Source organism: Mobula birostris, chromosome 24 (assembly GCF_030028105.1).
Source record: "Mobula birostris isolate sMobBir1 chromosome 24, sMobBir1.hap1, whole genome shotgun sequence".
In the NCBI taxonomy this organism is placed as follows: Eukaryota; Metazoa; Chordata; class Chondrichthyes; order Myliobatiformes; family Myliobatidae; genus Mobula; species Mobula birostris.
The window spans coordinates 19,382,778-19,404,318 of record NC_092393.1 but is presented as its reverse complement, the minus strand read 5'-3'; the positions used below and the strand labels follow the sequence as shown (position 1 = coordinate 19,404,318).

At 39.5% G+C, this 21,541-nt stretch overlaps 1 protein-coding gene across 6 annotated transcripts in view; it reads left to right on the top strand.

Annotated features, from left to right (window-relative positions):
* map2k4a (mitogen-activated protein kinase kinase 4a) overlaps window positions 1-6,330 on the top strand; it is a 143,715-nt gene extending 137,385 nt beyond the window's left edge. For all 6 annotated transcript variants that reach the window (XM_072241886.1, XM_072241885.1, XM_072241889.1 and 3 more), the window contains one exon: window positions 4,995-6,330. In XM_072241886.1, the coding sequence (XP_072097987.1) occupies window positions 4,995-5,108 (114 nt within the window). In that variant the 3' untranslated portion in view covers window positions 5,109-6,330. The remainder of the gene's footprint in view (window positions 1-4,994) is intronic.
* The last annotated feature ends 15,211 nt before the right edge of the window (window positions 6,331-21,541 follow it).

Here is a 21,541-nt window from a genome sequence, read left to right as displayed (position 1 = left end):
CCATCACTTGTTATATCCCTTAAATGCCCAGGCTATTTAAGTGTTTACCTGGACACATAAATGCTGTTAGTGACCCAGTTTCAGCCATACTCTCAGGCAGTGGATTCCAGGTGCTCATCACTCACTGGATCAAGTAAGTCCCCTTTGTACCTCCTCTAAATCTTTCTCCATATTTTAAATCTGTCTTTGAGCCTTAGCTACCCCTGATCCTTTGATATAGGCTTCCTTCAGTCTTTGCTTATCTATACCCTTCATAATTTTATATACCTCAGACATGCCACTCTTTAGCTCCAGGGAAGAACAGATCTAGCTTCTCCAGTCTAATGAGGTGCTCCTTCCCTCGCAAAGTTCTTTGTGAATAGCTTTTGAATGTCCTCTGTATCCTCTCCGGCACTATCATATTCTTCCTATAGCATGAGGACCAGAACTGCAGGCAGGAGCCAAGCTGAGGTCTGACCAAATGTTTTTATTTTTAAGTTGTAGCATAACCTCCCTACATCTGTATTCAGTGTTGTTACTAATGAAGGCCAGTATCCCATGTGCCTTCCTAACCCTGTTACCTACAGGACCTCCACTACCACCTTCAAGGACGTATGGTACTCCAAAGCCCATCAGTTCCTCAGAGCTCCCTCAAATCCATAATGCATCACCTTGCATTTATCTGAATTAGGCTCCATCAGCCATTATTCTGCCCATTTCACCAATATATCATTGTCTCTGCCTAAAGCTGTCTTCCACACAATTATCAGCCTCACTAATCTCAATGTATTTAGCAAACTTACTGATTGTGCCTTTTACATCCACTGCAAAGTCTTTAATGTTCTGTTACTAATAGGAAGGGTCCCAGCATCGATTCTTGTGGGACACCACTAGTCAGAGGCATCCAATCACAAAATCATCCTTGTATCTTCCTTTGCCAAGCCGCTTTTGAATTCTGTGAGCTTGAACCATTGAGCCAGTCTCCCAGGTGGGACCCTGTCAAAGACCTCACTCCCACCTCTAAATCAAAATCAACTGTCCTGTCCTTATCAAAACTCTTTTTGTTAACTCTTCAACCTAAAGCTTGTCAGTCAGGATTTGCCCTCATGAAAACCATATTGCAGTCTTTCATTAATCTCTGCCTGTCCAAGTGATCATTAATCCTCTCTCTAAGAATTTTTTTTCCCAGTATCTGTTTTACCACTGGGCTCACAGGTCTATAGTTTCTAGGCTTTTGCCTGCTGCCTTTTCTACATGTGCTGACTTCTTGGGTTGCTACCACATCTGTTACCTTCTGACTGGCAGCATGTTTTCAGCAAGAGCCCCAACAATCTTTCCCCTTTATCTCCTATGGCAGCCTGGAATATATCCCATGAAGTCCAGTGCTCGATGCACTTTAAAGCCTGAGAAGACATCGAGTTATTTCATTTATAAAGTCCTCCACAAGACTTTAACTTCTTCACTGAATTCTGGTTCTTTTGTGTATACCAATGAAAAGTATTTACTTGAGACCTCTAAAGCTTTTTAGATCCAAGCACATAATTGTGCCTGTTGTCCATTATGGGCCCAACTTTTTCTCTGGTTTTTCTTTTGCCCTTAAACTTAGAGAATGCCTTCAGATTTAATTAAGTTAAACTTGTCTGCTTTAATCTTTATGACCCAGCTTAGCCTTTCAAACTTAAGCACCACCTTACACTTTTTATTACTTTGGGCCTCCCCTGTCATTAGTTCTCTCTGCTTTTTTTTTTATCTATTAAACTCTCAATATTCCTCAACATCCAGAGTTCCCTGTACTTGCTACCCCAACTTTTACCCTTAAAGGAAAATGGTGACCTAGAACTCTTGATGTTTCTCCATTATTTCCCACCATGCAAATTTAAACTTTCCTACAAGTAGATACTCACAATAACTCTTTGCCAAGTCAGCTGTTATGCTAATAAAATTAGCTTCTGCAAGTCCTTTAATCATTTCATCAATATCCTTTTCCAAATCACTTTATCCCAAGTAAAACAAAAATTCATCAAACCCTCTGCTACCTTTTCTGTGCATTATCGTGGCTAGTTAATCATTGAAAGTCAATGAATTTAAAATCTTTGTGCCTTTCACAGCCATGCATGAAGTGATGAATGTTTCTACAGTTTTTACTTTAGTAGTTATAGCAGAGGTGCATTTACCATATCTATAGCCATTAGATTTTCTTCAATTATCTTGTGCAGCATTTTGCTGAAAAATACCAATAGCCACAAATTCCAGAAAATTTTGCACAACCTTTTACAAATTGGTACCCATGCCACTTTTTGAGTGTCAAGCAAAATGCTCCTATTTGTAAGAGACAGCATGCATAGAACTGTTAAACAGCTGCTGTTGCTGCTGTCTCATGACTCCAGTAATCCAGTTTCCGTAGCAACCTCTGCTATCCCTCTGAAGCTTGCATTTTGCTCCTGTGATCCTGTAGCTTCCCACATCCAAAAATATACAAATTAAGTTAATATGCCATTACAAATTGTCCCTAATGTATATTTAAAGTGACAATATCTTAAGGTAGTTGAGAGGAATGATGGCAAAATTAAATGGTATTTGTGCAGTTGGGTATTTGATCATTGGCTTGGACTGTATAACCATGTATTTCTCTCAGAATCTGTGGGGAGAGAATATGTGCATATTTGATTTAATAATTTCTATTTTGTTTACATCTTTTATAGATTTCTATTTTGAATATTTTTCATGCCAAGATCTTTAGTGTAGATTGAGAAAATAATGTATTCATTGAATAAATATTATAAAATTGCATTATAGAGCTGGACTACTGAGAGGAAAAGGGTGGATGCAAATTAAGGAACAGGGAGCAGTAATGGTTAATAGCCTTTTTCCATAGCAGAATAGTATAGATGATTCTATCGTTAATCCCGCACTCTGATCTCAAGGATTAGTATTTAGACCAAGACTCATGTTCCTTATGTTAATGATCCAAGCTTGAATATTGAGGACAAAGTCTGTACTTGTGGAGGATAGGTAGGTGGGCAGACAGTAAAGGAAATTAGTCTGGTGAAGTGAGCAAAGTGAGGTGCTTGATTTTGGGGACAACAATGAGAGGCAGCATAGACTGAAATTTTAATATGCTGTAGCAGAGACATGGGATTGTGTGTAGACAAATCTTGTAGTGTCATGATGTGTTGACAATCTTTTGTTTTTTAAGTAAGGCAGTGAACTAAACTAAACAGATATGTATGTCCAAAGTAGAATGTTCTGTGAAACCTTTGTAAATCAGTGAGTAAGAAACAGATTTAGTTTCTGTGCAGTTCTAGACACTGAACTTGAGGGAGAGTTTGCAGAGAAGTTAAAGCAAAAGGGTTTGATGACATTGGACAACTCGAGGCTTGCGTAGTCAGGGTTAAGAAAAGATATGTAAATCAAAAATCAGCTGATACTCCATTTCTGGAATAAAAACAATAAACTACCACAAATACAACAAATTATGCACCTTCTATGGAAAGAGTTTGAGGCTGAATATCCTTCAGTTCTGTCTCATCAGTTAAGTGTTTCCAGCATCTTCTGAATTTTTAACTGTTCAAAATTAACCAAGGGTTTTCATTTTTATAAAGTGTGAGTTAGTGTTAATTAACCACTGCTTTGCCCTGGTGTGTAGGTGAGCAGTAGAATCATAGAGGGAATTAAAAAGAATGTGAGAGGGATGGAATAAAAGAGTTAGCGTAAAGGGGTGGTTGGACGGTAGCATGCACTTTGCGGCTAAAGGACCTATTTTCATGCTCTGTGATTCTATGACTAAAGTATATAGGAAATAAAGGGGTCATTTCTCAGAAGGTACTTACCGAAGGTCTGCAAAAGGACTAGAGTTAAGATGAAAATTTCTTTTTTGAACATAGACATTAGGATTTGATACCAATGACCCAAGATGGTGATAAAAATAGATCCAGTGGTAAAACTTTAAGTGAGTTATTAAATAGTTGAGGAAGTATTCTAAGGGCTGTGGGGAGAAAGGCAAGAGAGTGGTAAGGCTGGGATGATTTAGAAAGTTAGTTAGGCACTATGTGCTGAAGGGTGTGTGCATTATCTTTTTATGATTTTATTGATACAAATATTCTCAGTTCCAACTCCTGGTTTGTAGTTCCTTTCCACTTTAAGTTTCTTGCTGCATGCTGCTATAAATTACATTCTGATCAATTTTATTTCAAGTAAATCTTCTGATTTAACACTTTAAGACTTCATTTTGGTAAAACTGTTCTGAAACTCAAATAGTAAACCATGCTCCAGCTCTTGCATTTGCTATCTGGACTATATAGCTTTGCAAAGTTAATGGTTTGATGCTCAATGCAGAAGTCTAGTATTAAAAGCTTGCAAATTGGTATATTTATTTTGTTTGCAAAATGCGAGGGGTGATTGATAAGTTCGTGGCCTATGGTAGAAGGAGTCAATTTTGGAAAACCTAGCACATTTATTTTTCAACACAGTCCCTTCCTGCATTTACACACTTAGTTAGTCCAGCTGTCATGGAGCATACGAATCCCTTCTTTGTAGAAGTCAGCATCTTGGACCTCAGTGGTCCACAGCAGGGGTAATTGATAAGTTTGTGGCCTAGGGTAGAAGGAGATGAGTTATTAACTTCAAACTTTCTGCATTTTCACTCAGAGTTGAACTGCATGTGCATGTAAGAAGAGCTGTATAACTTATCTCCTTCTACCTTGGGCCACGAACTTATCAATCGCCCTTGTTGTGGACCACTTTCTGGAGGTCCAAGACGCCAACTTTTACAAAGAAGGGATGCGTATGCTCCAGGACCGCTGGACTAAGTGTGTAAATGTAGGAGGAGACTATGTTGAAAAATAAATGTGCTATGTTTTCTAAAATTGACTCCTCCTACCCTAGGCCACGAACTTATCAATCACCCCTCGTAGTAATGAAAGCTTGTTGAGAGATCAAATCATGAACTTGCTGGTAACCTAATTCTGGAGAGATGTGATGTATACATCCAAAATATGTTACTGTTCTCATTTCAGAAACATTCTTTCATCTCGATGTATGAGGAGCGCAGGGTGGACGTGGCAAGTTATGTTAGCAAAATCTTGGATCAAATGCCCCCTACTCCTGTTTCCCCAATGTACGTTGATTAATTTTGCTGCTGAAAAGATGGCCTTAAAACGGCTGAGAGAAATCAAGGTGTAAAGATTTGTTTTATGACACATTGCAGTGTTTCTATTTTTAACTTGCTCAAACAGTGCAATAAAAATTGGTTATTCCATTTTCCTTGTGTCTGCCCACAATTGTCCATTCGAAGCATCCTTCTCATTGTATCCAAGTCATCACAAGAATTTTACTGGACCTGAAATATTTATTGCCTTTTTGGTATAAACGTTGGAGGGTATTCAGAAATCAGAAAATTGCTGGGACATTGCTTAGCCACCGCTGGGAAGAGCGTGAAAAAAGGAGTTGACTCAATACAAATAGAAGAACAAATGCTGGCAGCGTTATCACAGTACAATTTTGGAAAGACTGTCTTGGACTAGCTTTTCCCTCCATTGCATAGAATATTTTAGGCAGCACCCTCAAGGACTCTGAGAATTCTGCTTTGTCTTCAGTGAAAGGAAACCTCGACATGAACAGGATACTTCGAACAATATTCCAGTGCAGTCAAGCAAGTTTGAATTTTGCTCAACAAAGTGCAATAGATTTACTGATTTTAATTCTGTTGCTTTATAGTTAGTGTATATCATGGAGGAATGAATTCATCTGTATTTTACTGTTAATAAAGTTTAAATGATTTTTTTTTAAATAAGTGCAAAATTGAACAGCATGTCTTTCACCAAAAAAAGTGTGGACTGAGGTTTGCAATGAAAACAAAATTGATACAGGAAAGGTTTGATGCAAAAAAGCTGACTTATTCCCCTAAAATCAAACTTTAATATGAGTTTGATGACATTCATTGTCTATTAGCTGTAACCATTGAGAAAATTGGCCAACTCATCTGAGAAAAGTTGTTTAATTGATTATTAAAATCTGCAGTAAAGACACTGGGCTATCATGTAACTTTGACCAGCATGCTTTGAGTAAAGCATGCTGGGAAAAAAATAAGCTGGACTGAAGCAACAAATGTTTTCCTGTTTATCAGTCTGTAAATGTACACATTGATGTCTTAGGATTTTAGACTAAAGCAGGCTATATATGGATTATGCAGTGAGCACCTAGCAGTGATGTACTTAAATGTTGCCCACCGACAGCTCATACTGTGGCTATTTTTTATGGCAAATTATTTATGCAAAAATAAATGTATACCTGTGACTGCTGAAAACTTCGAGAAACGAAAAGTCCTCCAGGTTTATCAGTAGTATATTGACACCATTTGGCTATGTGTTTAATTATTGGTTGTACTTGTCTGATGAGGAAAATACAATTTAATGGTAAGAGAAATAAATTAAACTGTTTGGATGTTAGGTGCAGAGTCTTCCATTTAGTTTGACATCGTTGTGATTACCCAGCTCCAGAGGGGCTGCAAGTCTGGAAGAATTTTATTGTTTCAGATAATTATAAAAAAAAGTTTTAATTTAGCTACACGTGAATCAGGACTTGCGCTATACAAGAAAGGGTTCCTTGTAAGATTCTATTTTTCATACCAACATCTGTGGAGAGAATGTTAGTTTTGTTTGAGGACAGGTGATAGCTTTTGTAATGGACAAGTAAACCCAATAAGCGTCTCCTTTGTAAATCAAAATGTCACTAAAGTTTTAAAAAATATGCAAAATTTGTGTTCCTCTATCCTCCTTTCATAATTTAAGACATGCTTCCCCTTCCCTCAACCTCCCATCTCAGTTCATTGTGTTCAATTCTACTGGTGGAGAAATTAACTTGATTTTTAAAAAAAAAAGTCAAGAGACTTCTTCAAACTTCTCGAGTGGAATGCCTGTAAAATTGGCAGTTTATACGTATATTAATCTTAGATTATTATCTATTAAGGGTGAGGAATATATTACAGTGTATCTTTAAAAAGGTGTATAATGGTCACAAACTGTGAAAATAGACTAAGAACTGTACATTGTGAACTTTGGTTAATTTCTCTTTCCTGTATCATAGAAAATGTATAAAAATATCAAAGCTGATGTGCAGGGATATCGCCTTACTTGTCTGTGAAAATGGAGCTCGCTGAGTAACATCACCATAGCATTATTTTACAGAGCTCGTGGATATTTCTTATCCTGTATACTGGTTTGACTTCTTCCTATATTTAAAACATTATAAATGGAATCTTAAATATTCATATAATAGTTCTATACTCTTGCCTGCAGGTCAGTTGTAATAAAACTAGAACGTGACTGTGACCTTGTTCTTGTTTTGTAAGGTCTGAAACACACAATTGCAAAAATAAACTCCAAATTGAAATACTGGAAAAAGTGTACAACTTGATGTGCCTTAAGGACAGCATCTTTTATCGTAATCTAAGGTTTGTATATTGAGGAATTTGCAATCAACTTGGTTATTAAGTATGTTTTTCAATGCTGCTTAATTGTCAACATCTTCATTTCCATTGGGGTGAATAATGCAACAACCTGAGACTCCCATGTGAGAAAGAAAAATTGTGTGGCTTTAATACCTCCTCTTTGCTGATGTATCCTGTGGTGGTGAACAAACAATTCAATTGCGTTTAAGTCCTTGTGAAAGTTGCTTTTCAAATAACTGTTGCTTAGCTTTACAGTGATTCTGAGTCAAAAGAATAATGAAAAAGATAGACTATTGCATATGTCCATTCTGAAACAGAAATGTGTTTTGACTGTGCTGTTGTGTAAATCTTTCCATGGCACCTACCCATGCAAGAACAGATTGGTAATAATGCAGTTCCATTATCCTGCTCTAAATAGCTTGACCTGTGTAAAGCACGAATTCAATCGTATTCAATTTAGTATACCTTCATTCATTGACTACACAATACTCGCTTCAACATCAGGTGATTGCTTTGTAATCAAAAGCAAAATATTCTGTAAAAAACATATATACAGTGGTATGCAAAAGTTTGGGCAGCCCTGGTCAAAATTTCTGTTACTGTGAATAGTTAGTGAGTAGAAGATGACCTGATTTCCAAAAGGCATAAAGTTAAAGATGACATGTTTCTTTAATATTTTAAGCAAGATTACTTTTTTATTTCCATCTTTTACAGTTTCAAAATAACAAGGAAAAGGGCCCGAAACAAAAGTTTGGGCACCCTGCATGGTCAGTACTTAGTAACACCCCCTTTGGCGAGTATCACAGCTTGTAAATACTTTCTGTAGCCAGCTAAGAGTCTTTCAATTCTTGTTTGGGGGATTTTCACCCATTCTTCGTTGCAAAAGGCTTCCAGTTCTCTGAGATTCTTGGGCTGTCTTGCATGCACTGCTTTTTTGAGGTCTATCCACAGATTCTCGATGATGTTTAGGTCAGGGGACTGTGAGGGCCATGGCAAAACCTTCAGCTTGCGCCTCTTGAGGTAGTCCATTGTGGATTTTGAGGTGTGTTTAGGATCATTATCCTGTTGTAGAAGCCATCCTGTTTTCAACTTCAGCTTTTTTACAACGGTGTGATATTTGCTGGTATTTAATTGAATTCATTCTTCCCTTTACCAGTGAAATGTTCCCTGTGCCACTGCCTGCAACACAAGCTCAAAGCATGATCGATCCACCCCCATGCTTAACAGTTGGAGAGGGGTTCTTTTCATGAAATACTGCACCCTTTTTTCTCCAAACATACCTTTGCTCACTGCTGCCAAAAAGTTCTATTTTAACTTCAGTACACAGTACTTGTTTCCAAAATGCATCAGGCGTGTTTAGATGTTCCTTTGCAAACTTCTGACGCTGAATTTTGTGGTGAGGACACAGGAAAGGCTTTCTTCTGATGACTCTTCCATAAAGGTCATATTTGTGCAGGTGTCGCACAGTGGAATAGTGCACCACCACTCCAGAGTCTGCTAAATCTTCCTGAATGTCTTTTGCAGTCAAATGAGGGTCTTTGCCTTTCTAGCAATCCTACAGGCAGTTCTCTCAAAGTCTTCTTGGTCTTCCAGACCTCAACAACCTCCACCGTTCCTGTTAACTGCCATTTCTTAATTACATTATGAACTGAGGAAACAGCTACCTGAAAACGCTTTGCTATCTTCTTATCGCCTTCTCCTGCTTTGTGGGCATTGTTTATTTTAATTTTCAGAGTGCGAGGCAGCTGCTTAGAGGTGCCCATGGCTGCTGATTGTTGGGACAAGGTTTGAGGAGTCAGGGTATTTATAAAGCTTTGAAATTTGCATCACCTGGCCTTTCCTAACAATGACCGTGAACAAGCCATAGCCCTAACAGGCTAATTAAGATCTGAGGCCTTAGTAAAAGTTATCTGGGAGCTCAAATCTCTTGGGGTGCCCAAACTTTTGCGTGGCGCTCCTTTCCTTTTTTCACTCTAAAATTGTACAAAACAAAAATAATACACTAATCTTGCTTAAAATGTTGAAAAGAATGTTTCATCTTTAACTTTATGACTTTTGGAGATCAGTTCATCTTCTACTCACTTAGCTATTCACAGTAACAGAAATTTTGACCGAGGTGCCCAAACTTTTGCATTCCACTGTATATTCAATGGATTAAACAACTATGGGGAGACAAATTATAATTTGTTTCAGATGCTGCCTTATCTAGTAAGTATTTCCAGTAATTCTGTTTTGATTCCTAAGCTATTTTCCACTTTTAAGATGAAAATAAAGAAAAACTGTAGACATAAGAAACCTAAAATAAAAACATAATGCTGGAAAGGTTCAGCAGGTCAGGCAGCATGTGAAGATGTAGGACAGGAGAGGCGTACTCTTTGATCCAAAAAAGGTCAACTTTGTTGTTGCACAGATGCCACGTGACAGCCTGTGTTTCCACCATTTCCTGTGCTTAATTTGTAGTTTTTTGAACCATTATCACAATTTTCTTTTGATATGACTTGTTGTTCACCCCTTCATTACCGCTGTTGTTCTTTTCAGCCTCTCTCCCTACCCCCCACCCAAAAAACAGCCACCCTCATCCTCCACATACCTGGTGTATCAACAGTCTGATTGACATCTTCATTTTTTCCCCTCTGAAAGTAAATAGAACAGATGTAAAATTAAAAGCTGGTTTGGTGTTATCTAGCACTCTGTTGCGCAAGATTGAGATCTATCCTGGTAGTTTTGGCATATGACTGCAGATTTTGTAAAATTCTATTAGCCTGACACCTCACGTTTTATCTGAAGAAACATCTTGGAGATGGAATGAAATAAATGCATCTCAACCACAGCTTTTATTTGAACACAAATGCTCTTGGAAGCCAAGCAATTATCTGCCAATCAAACAGAAAGAAGTAAGATCCATATTAAATTTTAACTGTTGACATGCTTATTTCTGGCATTAAACTTCTTTGGAATTACTTTAGACACATATAATACTACAAGCGTATTTTCTAAGTTTGAAAGCAGGAAGAATTTTAATAGATATATTTGAGAAGACGGAAGTGTGAGCTATTCTGTGAATAAATTTGCATAAAATAATTAGCAACAATAGCTCAACATCTCTGAAACCTAAGAAAGGGAATAAGTACAGTTAATGTAGCTGCTTAAACCTCTGCTGTCATTCAGTAAGGTCAAAGGTAAAGTTGTCCATTAATTTCAGTTGCTTGACCTTGGTGCCAGAAAATATGCACAAAGTAATTGGTTAGACAAGGGAAGTGTCTCACTCAGCAAGCATTCAATCATTGCTTACAATAATGAAACATACAAGTTACCATTATACCAAAAATATGTTCATCCTTATTGGGCAAGAAAATTTACTTTAGAGGAGTGGATTTGCAGAGAAGCTTGAAATGCTCATGTTGGCCCATTCCTTTGGACCCAACATGTCAGATCGCAGAGATGCAAATACATTTTCTAATAGTTCACTGTGTTTACTTTGGTTCTTTTCAGAATACATGCGCTAGCTTTACTTAGCTATGATATTGATTGTACACTGCTCCTCGAGTTTACTCTGTAACCCAATTCGAGACGTGGGTGTTTCTGGAGCTGTCACTTAACTTGAGAGTTGTCATTGAATTCAGAACTTGTCAGTCACCTTTAAATATAGTTCTTCAGGCATGGCTGTGCCTGCTTGGAATATTCTGTGTTAGCTTTAAGCCACATGTACACACAGCATGTCCTTGATGTGAGCTTTCACACATCTGAATATGACTCCTATCTGCCACTCTTCATTCTGTAATCTTCTAAAGTGCTTGTAGGGCTCACCAGAACACGTTGTACCTTCTGCCTGCGTATTCACTAGCCTAGAACTCTCTGCAAATTGCAGGACTTGCATTCTTGCTAGTCCAAGCCTGATGGTCAATATTGCAGTTCTGTGCCCATCTCTGTATTCAAATATAATGTTTTTGCTTTAATTATGTTCATTATTATGCAAACAAACTAATTAATGAAGAACTGAAATACCAGCGGTTTAAAACTCTGTGTTAGAAATTGTGTAACTATTTCAACATCCACGGCCTCCTCTACTGTCAAGATGAAGCCACACTCAGGTTGGAGGAACAACACCTTATATTCCGTCTGGATAGCCTCCAACCTGATGGCATGAACATTGACTTCTCAAGCTTCCGCTAATGCCCCACCTTCCCCTCATACCCCATCCGTTATTTATTTATATACACACATTCTTTTTCTCCCTCTTTCCCTCTCACTATACCCCTTGCCCATCCTCTGGGCTTTCCCCCCTCCCCCTTTCTCCCTAGGCCTCCTGTCCCATGATCCTCTCATATCCCTTTTGCCAATCAACTGTCCAGCTCTTGGCTCCATCCCTCCCCCTCTTGTCTTCTCCTATCATTTTGAATCTCCCCCTCCCCCTCCCACTTTCAAATCTCTTACTAGATCTTCTTTCAGTTAGTCCTGACGGAGGGTCTCAGCCGGAAACGTTGACTGTACCTCTTCCTAGAGATGCTGTCTGGTCTGCTGCGTTCACCAACAACTTTTATGTGTGTTTCAAGAACAAAATGACTGTACTCTATTCCTAGATGCTGCCTGGCCTGCTAAGTTCCTCCAGCAGTTTGTGTGTTTATATGTTAACTGCCAGAACTCTTGTACAGGACTGCTAGAATGATCCACCCAAAATTTGTTAATGTACATTTCAGCTGTATCCTTCCAGAATTAAACTGCTGCTTGGTTTGCTCTTATTAGAGCCATATTTACCTCAATTATTAATATAGTGATTTTTTTTTGTATTTGTATTAAGTTCCATGTTATCTCCATTTAGATGTTTTGGGGAGAATCTTGTGGGGTGGAGGTGGTGTTTCTGAATGTGGAAGTTAAGACTTGCATATTGTTACATGCATGACAAATTGATGGTGGCTGGACTCCAAGGTTATGGTAATAAGGCAGAGACATGCAATTATACAGCATTATATGGTGGAATTACTACTCCAGTTCTACCCCAGGTCAATTTAATAGAGATAGGAAGCTTTTGGTTTAGAATATAAAGAAAGTATGCTGTTGTAAAATTTTTTCATGTGTTGCAGTATTTCATATACCTTAGTTAATGTCACCCGCTATGTACTACGCTGCCTTTTTGCCATCTGGCTCTTGCCACATAAACTGAGGGTGTATAATGCTTTGAGAGGTTGGTTACAAGTAGAATTAACTTCTGTCTGAGCGAGAACCTGGACTCTGGTTCACCTACTGCTACAGCAGACACAATCTCACTCTGCTTTGGGCCTCTGTACCTCCCCCTGCTTCTGATCCTTGACTTCCTCATTGGGAGACTAGTCATTACAGATTGTTGGTAACTTCGTCTCTCTACCAATTAAGAGGTGCACCTCAAGGATGTGTTAACCCTCTGCTCTAGAGTTATCTCTGTGGCTAACCAAAGTTCAAATGCCATTTATAAATTTGCAGATGGCACCATTGTTCTTGGTTAAATCTCAATGAAGTGGTGGACAGAAATGAGACAGATTAGCTGGCTGAGTGGTATCACAACAACCACCTTGCTCTCAATGACAGCAAGACCAAAGAATTGATTGTGGACTTCAGGAAATAGGACTCCTGACAAGTGGTCAACTGTGGAAAGGGTGAGCAACTTCAAGTTTTTGGATTTCAACATCTAAGAGGATTGAACCTTGGGTCAAACACATTGATCCCATAGAAGGGCTGCCAGTGGCTCTACTGGATGCTACCTCATTATTCCTTTTCCTGCACTATTTGTACTGTTCTACTGCCATAAAGCAAATCAGTGCTCATAAACCTGATTCTGAGATGAGACCCTTGCACAGAGATTGTGCATGCCAGTTCTGGCCAGGAGCCTAGTTCACCATCTCTTCCATTACTTCACAGGTATTCCATTATCAATATGAGCACCATACAAGTTCGCTAATTTCTTGTTGCAATCCTATCCAGTAATAAGTGTTCCCACTTTCCACATTTCAAATTTAAAATTTCCTTTTCAATTCTGATACTTAGTTCATCAATTTGGTCCATCCATTGATCCTAATGTGACTACACCATTACCCCACCACAGATAAATCCTGTCCCATGATCCTCTCGTATCCCTTTTGCCTATCACCTGTCCAGCTCTTGGCTCCATCCCTCCCCCTCCTGTCTTCTCCTATCATTTTGGATCTCCCCCTCCCCCTCCAACTTTCAAATCCCTTACTCACTCTTCCTTCAGTTAGTCCTGACGAAGGGTCTCGGCCTGAAACATCGACTGCACCTCTTCCTAGAGATGCTGCCTGGCCTGCTGTGTTCACCAGCAACTTTTATGTGTGTTGCTTGAATTTCCAGCATCTGCAGAATTCCTGTTGTTTACAGATAAATTAATTGTTTTTTGCCTAGAAGCAAGCTAATTGTATATTCTAATGTACAAACGTTTGTATGATTCATGGAGTAGCATACTCCATCAGTATTTTGTAACATTGCAGACGTTTTACAACTGTACAAAATCCAGTCAAATAACTAATCTTTTCCTATTTAGTAGGGTTTCCACTGTTTTCTACCATCTGTGTCAAGCTGACTTTTTCTAGGTTATTTAAATCCTTAAGTACAGTTATCACAGACAAGCTTCAGTGACGCAGTATGATAGTGACCAGATAATTTGTTTTAGTAATGTCTGAGAGTTAACTATTGAGCATAAAACTATGGACTACTCTTCAAAATGACTCCAACTGCAACAAAGGTCCCACCTATTCATTGATGTCATCCAAAAGGTGCCATTCCCAAGTGAGCAGCACTGCCTCAGTTACTTTGTTATGCTTTCTATACCATTAAAGTTACTATGCTTCATCATGCAGCCAATGAAATTCAATTGTTTTCAAACATCCTGCTGTTGTAAAAGAAGTATGCATTCAAGGTTTTATTCCTGTCAATAATTGAGATTTGTGATTCCTAGCATTTTGTTACCCTTTATGAAAAAGCTATACACTCAATGGCCACTTTTTTTACTTACACCTGTCCACCTCTAATGTAAATATCTAATCAGCCAATCATGTAGCAGCAACTCAATTCATAAAGCATGCAGACTTGTTCAAGAGCTTCTATTGTTATTCAGGCTGAGTATATAGGAATGAGATTCCATTTCTGCCTAAGTGACTATGAACATGGAATGATTGTTGGTGCCAGATGAGGTGGGTTGAGTATCTCAGAAATTGCTGATCTAAGATTTTCATGCACTACAGTCTCCAGAGTTGAGAGAATAGTACAAAAAAAAAATCCAGTGAGCAGCAGTTCTGTGGGCAAAAATACCTTGTTAACGAGAGAGGTCAGAAGAGAATGGCCAAACTGGTTTAAGCTGGTAAGAACACAACAGTAATGCAAATACCATGTGTAGTGTGCAGAAGAGCATCTCAGAATGCACAGCATATTGAGCCTTCAACTGGATGGACTACAGCAGCAGAGGACAACACCGAGTTCCACTCCTGTACCTAATAAAATGGCCACTGAGAGCATGCAAGCAAAAAACAAATAAATTTATTTTAAGAATTAATATCGCAGCATCAACATATTTTGAGTTGATTATAATGGTTTTTCCTGTCCCATTTTTATTCATTCCAGTTATCCATTTTTATATTTGGATTTGAGCTAGCCTTTTGGATACACTGCAGTGTTTGGCTTTGAATCAATCAACATTTAAAGCTGGCAGTGCACATCCTACCAGCCCTGCTGGCATCTAAGTATATTTTCATAGTGATTACTTTATTCCTAGTTTTGGCATGAAACCACGTCAAATTAAACTTTACACCCATAAGCATAACCCAACAGTCATGTGCCTTTTGTGGAATTCATATTTAAATGAAATGCAGTACTCTGGAAACTATCTGACTTTGTTCTTGTTTGAGCTTTTTCTAGAAAGAATTTCACCCAGTGCTAGAAGTTATGGCATTGAGACTTGAATTTTTTTTTAAGACTGACAGAAATCCAAAGAAATTATTAATATTTTCATGCAATTCAGGATTTCTAAGATGATCTGAAGATGTTTAAATTGAAATAAATGAGACTTTAACTCATTTTTGTACATAAGCTTTTCAAAGCAAATTTAATAAATTTTATAAAAATCCAATATGAAAAACTTGGTGCATATTAAAGTCGTATTATTTATAGTTACCAGTTATGCTGAAGGATTTACTTGAAAACAATTTAAAATACACAGTGTAAAGTGGAATCATAGTTCCGTGTGATCCCCTTCATTTCCAGCGAAGGCTGATGCAATTTCGCATTAACCATTCAGCCAATGACCCCACTTCCACTGAAAAATTACTCTTTCACTACAAAAATACCAACTGAGGATATGCGTTCATGATTCTCTATAAACTGTGGTGTGAATCCACAAGAGTTCATATTATAAAAAGCAGTGTATTAACCATAAGACAAAGGAGCCTAAGTTGGCCATTCGCCCCATCGAGTCTGCTCCACCATTTTATCATAAGCTGATCCATTCTCCCATTTAGTCCCACTCCCCCACCTCCTCACCATAACTTCTGATGCCCTGGCTACACAGATACCTATCAATCTCTTCCTTAAATACACCCAATGACTTGGCCTCCACTGCTGTCCGTGGCAACAAATTCCATAGATTCCCCACCCTCTGGCTAAAAAAATTTCTTCGCATCTCTGTTCTGAATGGGCGCTCTTCAATCCTTAAGTCATGCCCTCTCGTACTAGACTCCCCCATCATGGGAAACAACTTTGCCACATCCACTCTGTCCATGCCTTTCAACATTCGAAATGTTTCTATGAGGTCCCCCCTCATATTTTTCTTCTAAACTCCAAGGAATACAGTCCAAGAGCGGACAAACATTCCTCATATGTTAGCAGATATAAGCCATTTGAGCACTCATCATGCTAAAGATCTGTAAAAAGAGAAGTGTTAACATTTAGATTGAGATCCTATTGTTGGAGCTGACTCTGTCTTTTACCTATGACATTGTCTCTATTTCTCTTTCCACATGTGCTTCCTGATAGTTTATGTAAATGTGTTTTTTTTTAATATTCAAACATTACTTGCTGTATCAATAAGCTAAAATAATTCAGAAACTTAATGGAATGTTGACCTTTATTGTAAGGGATGTGGTACATATTAAACCAAGGGACATTTTGCTACAACTTTACAGGGGGAGCTGATAAGACTGCACCTGGAGTACTGTATATTATTATGGCATCCGTATTTAAGGTATATTTACTTTTAAGATATATATATTACCCTAGGTCAATTCCTAAGATGATAGAATAAGCAAATGAATTAAGATCAAACAAGTGAGGAGTTCCTAGCTTGTGAAATGAAATGGCAACATTGATCAATCCACATGATAGTACTGTATTATCCTCGACACAAATTTGTTACCTATGTTGCAGAAATGTACTCAATTTCATCAAAAGTATTGGACTAGTTAACTAGCCTTAAATTGCGTTAATAGATGCTAAAGTGTACAAGAGAGGCGAGAGTGGATATCAGATGGCTGCAAAATAATGCTGGAGAGGTAGTAATGGGGGACAAGGAATTGGCGAACGAATTGAATAAGCATTTGGCATCAGTCTTCATCGTGGAAGACGCCAGCAGTATGGTGGAAGTTGCAGGTGTCAGGGGTCATGAAGTCTGTGAAGTTACCATTACTAGAGTGAAGGTTCTTGCGATGCTGAAAGGTCTGAAGGTAGATAAGTCACCTGGACCAGATGGTGTACACCCAGAGATCTGAAAGAGGTGGCTGAAGAAATTGTGGAGACATTAGTAATGATCTTTCAACAATCATTAGATCTTGGAATGGTTCTGGAAGACTAGAAAATTGCTAATGTCACTCCACACTTCAAGGAGGGAGAGAGGCAGAAAAAAGGAAACTATAGTCCAGTTAGTCAGACCTCAGTGTGAAGTTCTTGGAGTCGATTCTTTAGGATGAAGACTCAGGCTGTAATCAGCATGGTTTCCTCGAGGGAAAATCTAGCCTGACAACCTTTCAGAACTCTTTGAAGAAATAACAAGCAAGATAGAGAAAGGAAAATTGGTTGATGTTTTGCACTTGGATTTTCAGAAGACCTTTGACAAGGTGGCACACATGAAGCTGCTTAACAAACTATAGTATTACAGGAAAGATTCTATCATGGATAAAGCAGGCTGATTGGCAGGAGCAAAGGGAATTAAGGGAGCCTTTTGTGGTTGGCTGCTGGTGGTATGGACATGTGGTGGATGTTTGGAGATCTCTTGCAGGATGTTAGGGATAAATTTGTCCCGGTGAGGAAGATAAGGAATGGTAGGGTGAAGGAACCATGGGTGACAAATGAGGTAGAAAACCTAGTCAAGTGGAAGAAGGCAGCATATGTAAGGTTTAGGAAGCAAGGATCAGATGGGTCTATTGTGGAATATAGGGTAGCAACAAAGGGGCTTAAGAAGGAGCTGAGGAGAGCAAGAAGGGGGCATGAGAAGGCCTTGGTGAATAGGGTAAAGGAAAACCCCAAGGCATTCTTCAATTATGTGAAGAACAAAAGGATGACAGGAGTGAAGATAGGACCGATTAGAGATAAAGGTGGGATGATGTGCCTGGAGGCTCTGGAAGTGAGCGAGGTCCTCAATGAGTACTTCTCTTCGGTATTCACCAATGAGAGGGAACTTGTTGGTGAGGACAATATGAGTGAGGTTGATGTTCTGGAGCATGCTGATATTAAGGGAGAGGAGGTGTTGGAGTTGTTAAAATACATTAGGATGGATAAGTCCCCGGGGCCTGACGAAATATTCCCCAGGCTGCTCCACGAGGCGAGGGAAGAGATTGCTGTGCCTCTGGCTAGGATCTTTGTGCCCTCGTTGTCTACGGGAATGGTACTGGAGGATTGGAGGGAGGCAAATGTTGTCCCCTTGTTCAAAAAAGGTAGTAGGGATAGTCCGGGTAATTATAGACCAGTGAGCCTTATGTCTGTGGTGGGAAAGCTGTTGGAAAAGATTCTTAGAGATAGGATCTATGGGCACTTAGAGAATCATGGTCTGATCAGGGACAGTCAGCATAGCTTTGTGAAGGGCAGATCATGTCTAACAAGCCTGATAGAGTTCTTTGAGGAGGTGACCAGGCATATAGATGAGGGTAGTGCAGTGGATGTGATCTACATGGATTTTAGTAAGGTGTTTGACAAGGTTCCACACAGTCAAAAAGAAAGTTAGAAGGCTTAGGATCCAGGGTAGTTTGGCCAGGTGGATTCAGAATTGGCTTGCCTGCAGAAGGCAGAGGGTGGTGGTGGAGGGAGTGCATTCAGATTGGAGGGCTGTGACTAGTGGTGTCCCACAAGGATTGGTTCTGGGACCTCTATTTTTCATCATTTTTTGTTAACAACCTGGATGTGGGGGTAGGAGGGTGGGTTGGCAAGTTTGCAGACGACACAAAAATTGGTGGTGTTGTAGATAGTGTAGAGGATTGTCAAAAATTGCAGAGAGACGTTGATAGGATGCAGAAGTGGGCTGAGAAGTGGCAGATGGAGTCCAACCCGCAGAAGTTTGAGGTGGTACACGTTGGAAGGACAAACTCCAAGACAGAGTACAAATTAAATGGCAGGATACTTGGTAGTGTGGAGGAGCAGAGGGATCTGGGGGTACATGTCCACAGATCTCTGAAAGTTGCCTCACAGGTAGATAGGGTAGTTAAGAAAACTTATGGAGTGTTGGCTTTCATAAGTTGAGGGATAGCGTTTAAGAGTCACAGGGTAATTATGCAGCTCTATAAAACTCTGGTTAGGCCTCACTTGGGGTACTGTGTCTAGCTCTGGTCGCCTCACTATAGGAAGGATGTGGAAGCATTGGAAAGGGTACAGAGGAGATTTATCAGGATGCTGCCTGGTTTAGAGGGTATGCATTATGATCAGAGATTAAGGGAGCTAGGGCTTTACTCTCTGGAGTTAAGGAGGATGAGAGGAGGCGTGATAGAGGTGTACAAGATATTAAGAGGAATAGATAGAGTGGATAGCCGGCACCTCTTTCCCAGGGCACCACTGCTCAATACAAGAGGACATGGCTTTAAGGTAAGGGGTGGGAAGTTCAAGGGGGATATTAGAGGAAGGTTTTTTATTTAAGAGAGTGGTTGGTGCGTGGAATACACTGCCTGAGTCAGTGGTGGAGGCAGATACACTAGTGAAATTTAAGAGACTACTAGACAGGTTTATGGAGGAATTTAAGGTGGGGGTTATATGGGAGGCAGGGTTTGTGGGTCAGCACAACAATGTGGGCCGAAGGGCCTGTACTGTGCTGTACTATTCTATGTTCTATGGTGTTCCACAGGAAGCTGTGTTGGGACCAATTTGTTTTACGTTATATGTCAATGATTTGAATGATGGAACTGATGGCTTTGTTGCAAAGTTTGCAGATGATATGAAGATAGCTGGAGGGGCAGGTAGATTTCAGGAAGTAGAGAGGCTACAGAAGGCCAGACAGATGAGGAGAATGGTCAAAGAAATGTCAGAATGAATACAGTGTTGGGAAGTGTCTGGTCTTGCACTTTAGTAGAAGGGTTGACTATTTTCTAAGTGAAGAGAAAAAACAAAAAAAACTAAGGTGCAAAAGGACTTGGGCATCCTTGTTCAGGATTCGCTGAAGGTTAATTTGCAGCTTGAGTCTGGTGAGGAAGGCAAATGCAGTGTTCACATTTATTTCAAGAGGATGAGAATATAAATGCAAGGATGTAACTGAGACTTTATAAAGCACTGGAGAGGCTGCACTTGGAGTACTGTGTAGTGAACAGTTTTGGGCCCCTTAGAAAGGATGTGCTGAAACTGAGAGGGTTCGAAGGAGGCTCACAAGAATTATTTCAGGATTGAATGGCTTGTCATATGAAGTGTGTTTGATGGTTCTGGGCCTGTATTCACTAGAATTTAGAAGAATGAGGGGTGACCTCACTGGCACCTATCAAATAGTGAAAGGCCTTGATAGAGTGGATGTAGAGAGGATGTTTTCTATGGTGGGACAGTCTAAGACCTGAGGACACAACCTCAGACTAGAGGGGTGTCCTTTTAGAATGGAGATAAGGGTGAATTTCTTAGCCAGAGAGTGGTGAATCTATGGTATTCTTTGCCGCAGGCAGCTGTGGAGGCCAGGTATTTATGTATATGTAAGGCAGAGGTTAATATATTCTTTACTGGTCAGGTCCTGAAGAGAGATGGGGAGAAGGCAGAAGACTGGCACTGAGAGCAAAATTGGATTAGCCATGATGAAATGGTGGAGCAGACTCGATGGGTCAAATGGCCTAATTCTGCTCCTATATCTTATGGTCTTATGTTAACCCAGCCAGATAACAGAAATTGTCACGCAGTTAAAGCCAACTTGAACTTTAGGAGGAGGAAACCAGAGGTCCATGAGCGAGTCCTCATTAGAGAATAGGAGGTGGAGAGGGTCAACAACATTAAATTCCTTGGTGTTACCATTTTGGAGGACTTGACCCGGGCCCAGCACGAAAGTGCAATTATCAAGAAAGTATGGCAGTGCCTCTACTTCCTTAGGAGTTTGCAAAGATTCGGCGTGCCATCTAAAACTGAGAAACTACTATAGATGCGTGGTGGAGAGTATATTGACTGGGTGCCTCATAGCCTGATATGGAAACACCAATACCCTTGAAAGGAAAGTCCTACAAAAAGTAGTGAACATTGTCCAGTCCACCATGGGGAAAGCGCTCCCCATCTACATGGAGCTTTGTTGCAAGAAAGCAGCATCCATCATCAGGGACCCCCACCACCCAAGCCGTGTTTGCTTCTCTTTGCTGCCATCAAGAAGGTGGTACAGGAATCTTCAGAACACACACCACCAGGTTATTAACCCTCAACCAAAGGGGATAACCACTCAACTTCACTTGCTCCATCACTGAAATACTTCCACAACCTAGGGACTCACTTTCAAGGACTCTTCATCTGATAATCTCAATATTTATTGTTTTTTTATTATTATTATTATTATTATTATTATTTCTTCTTGTATTTGCACAGTTTGTTGTCTTTTGCACACTGGTTGAGTGCCCATGTTGGTGCAGTCTTTCATTGATTCTATTGTTATTCTGTTATGGATTAATTGAGTCTGCTCACAAGAAATATGGTGACATATATGTACTT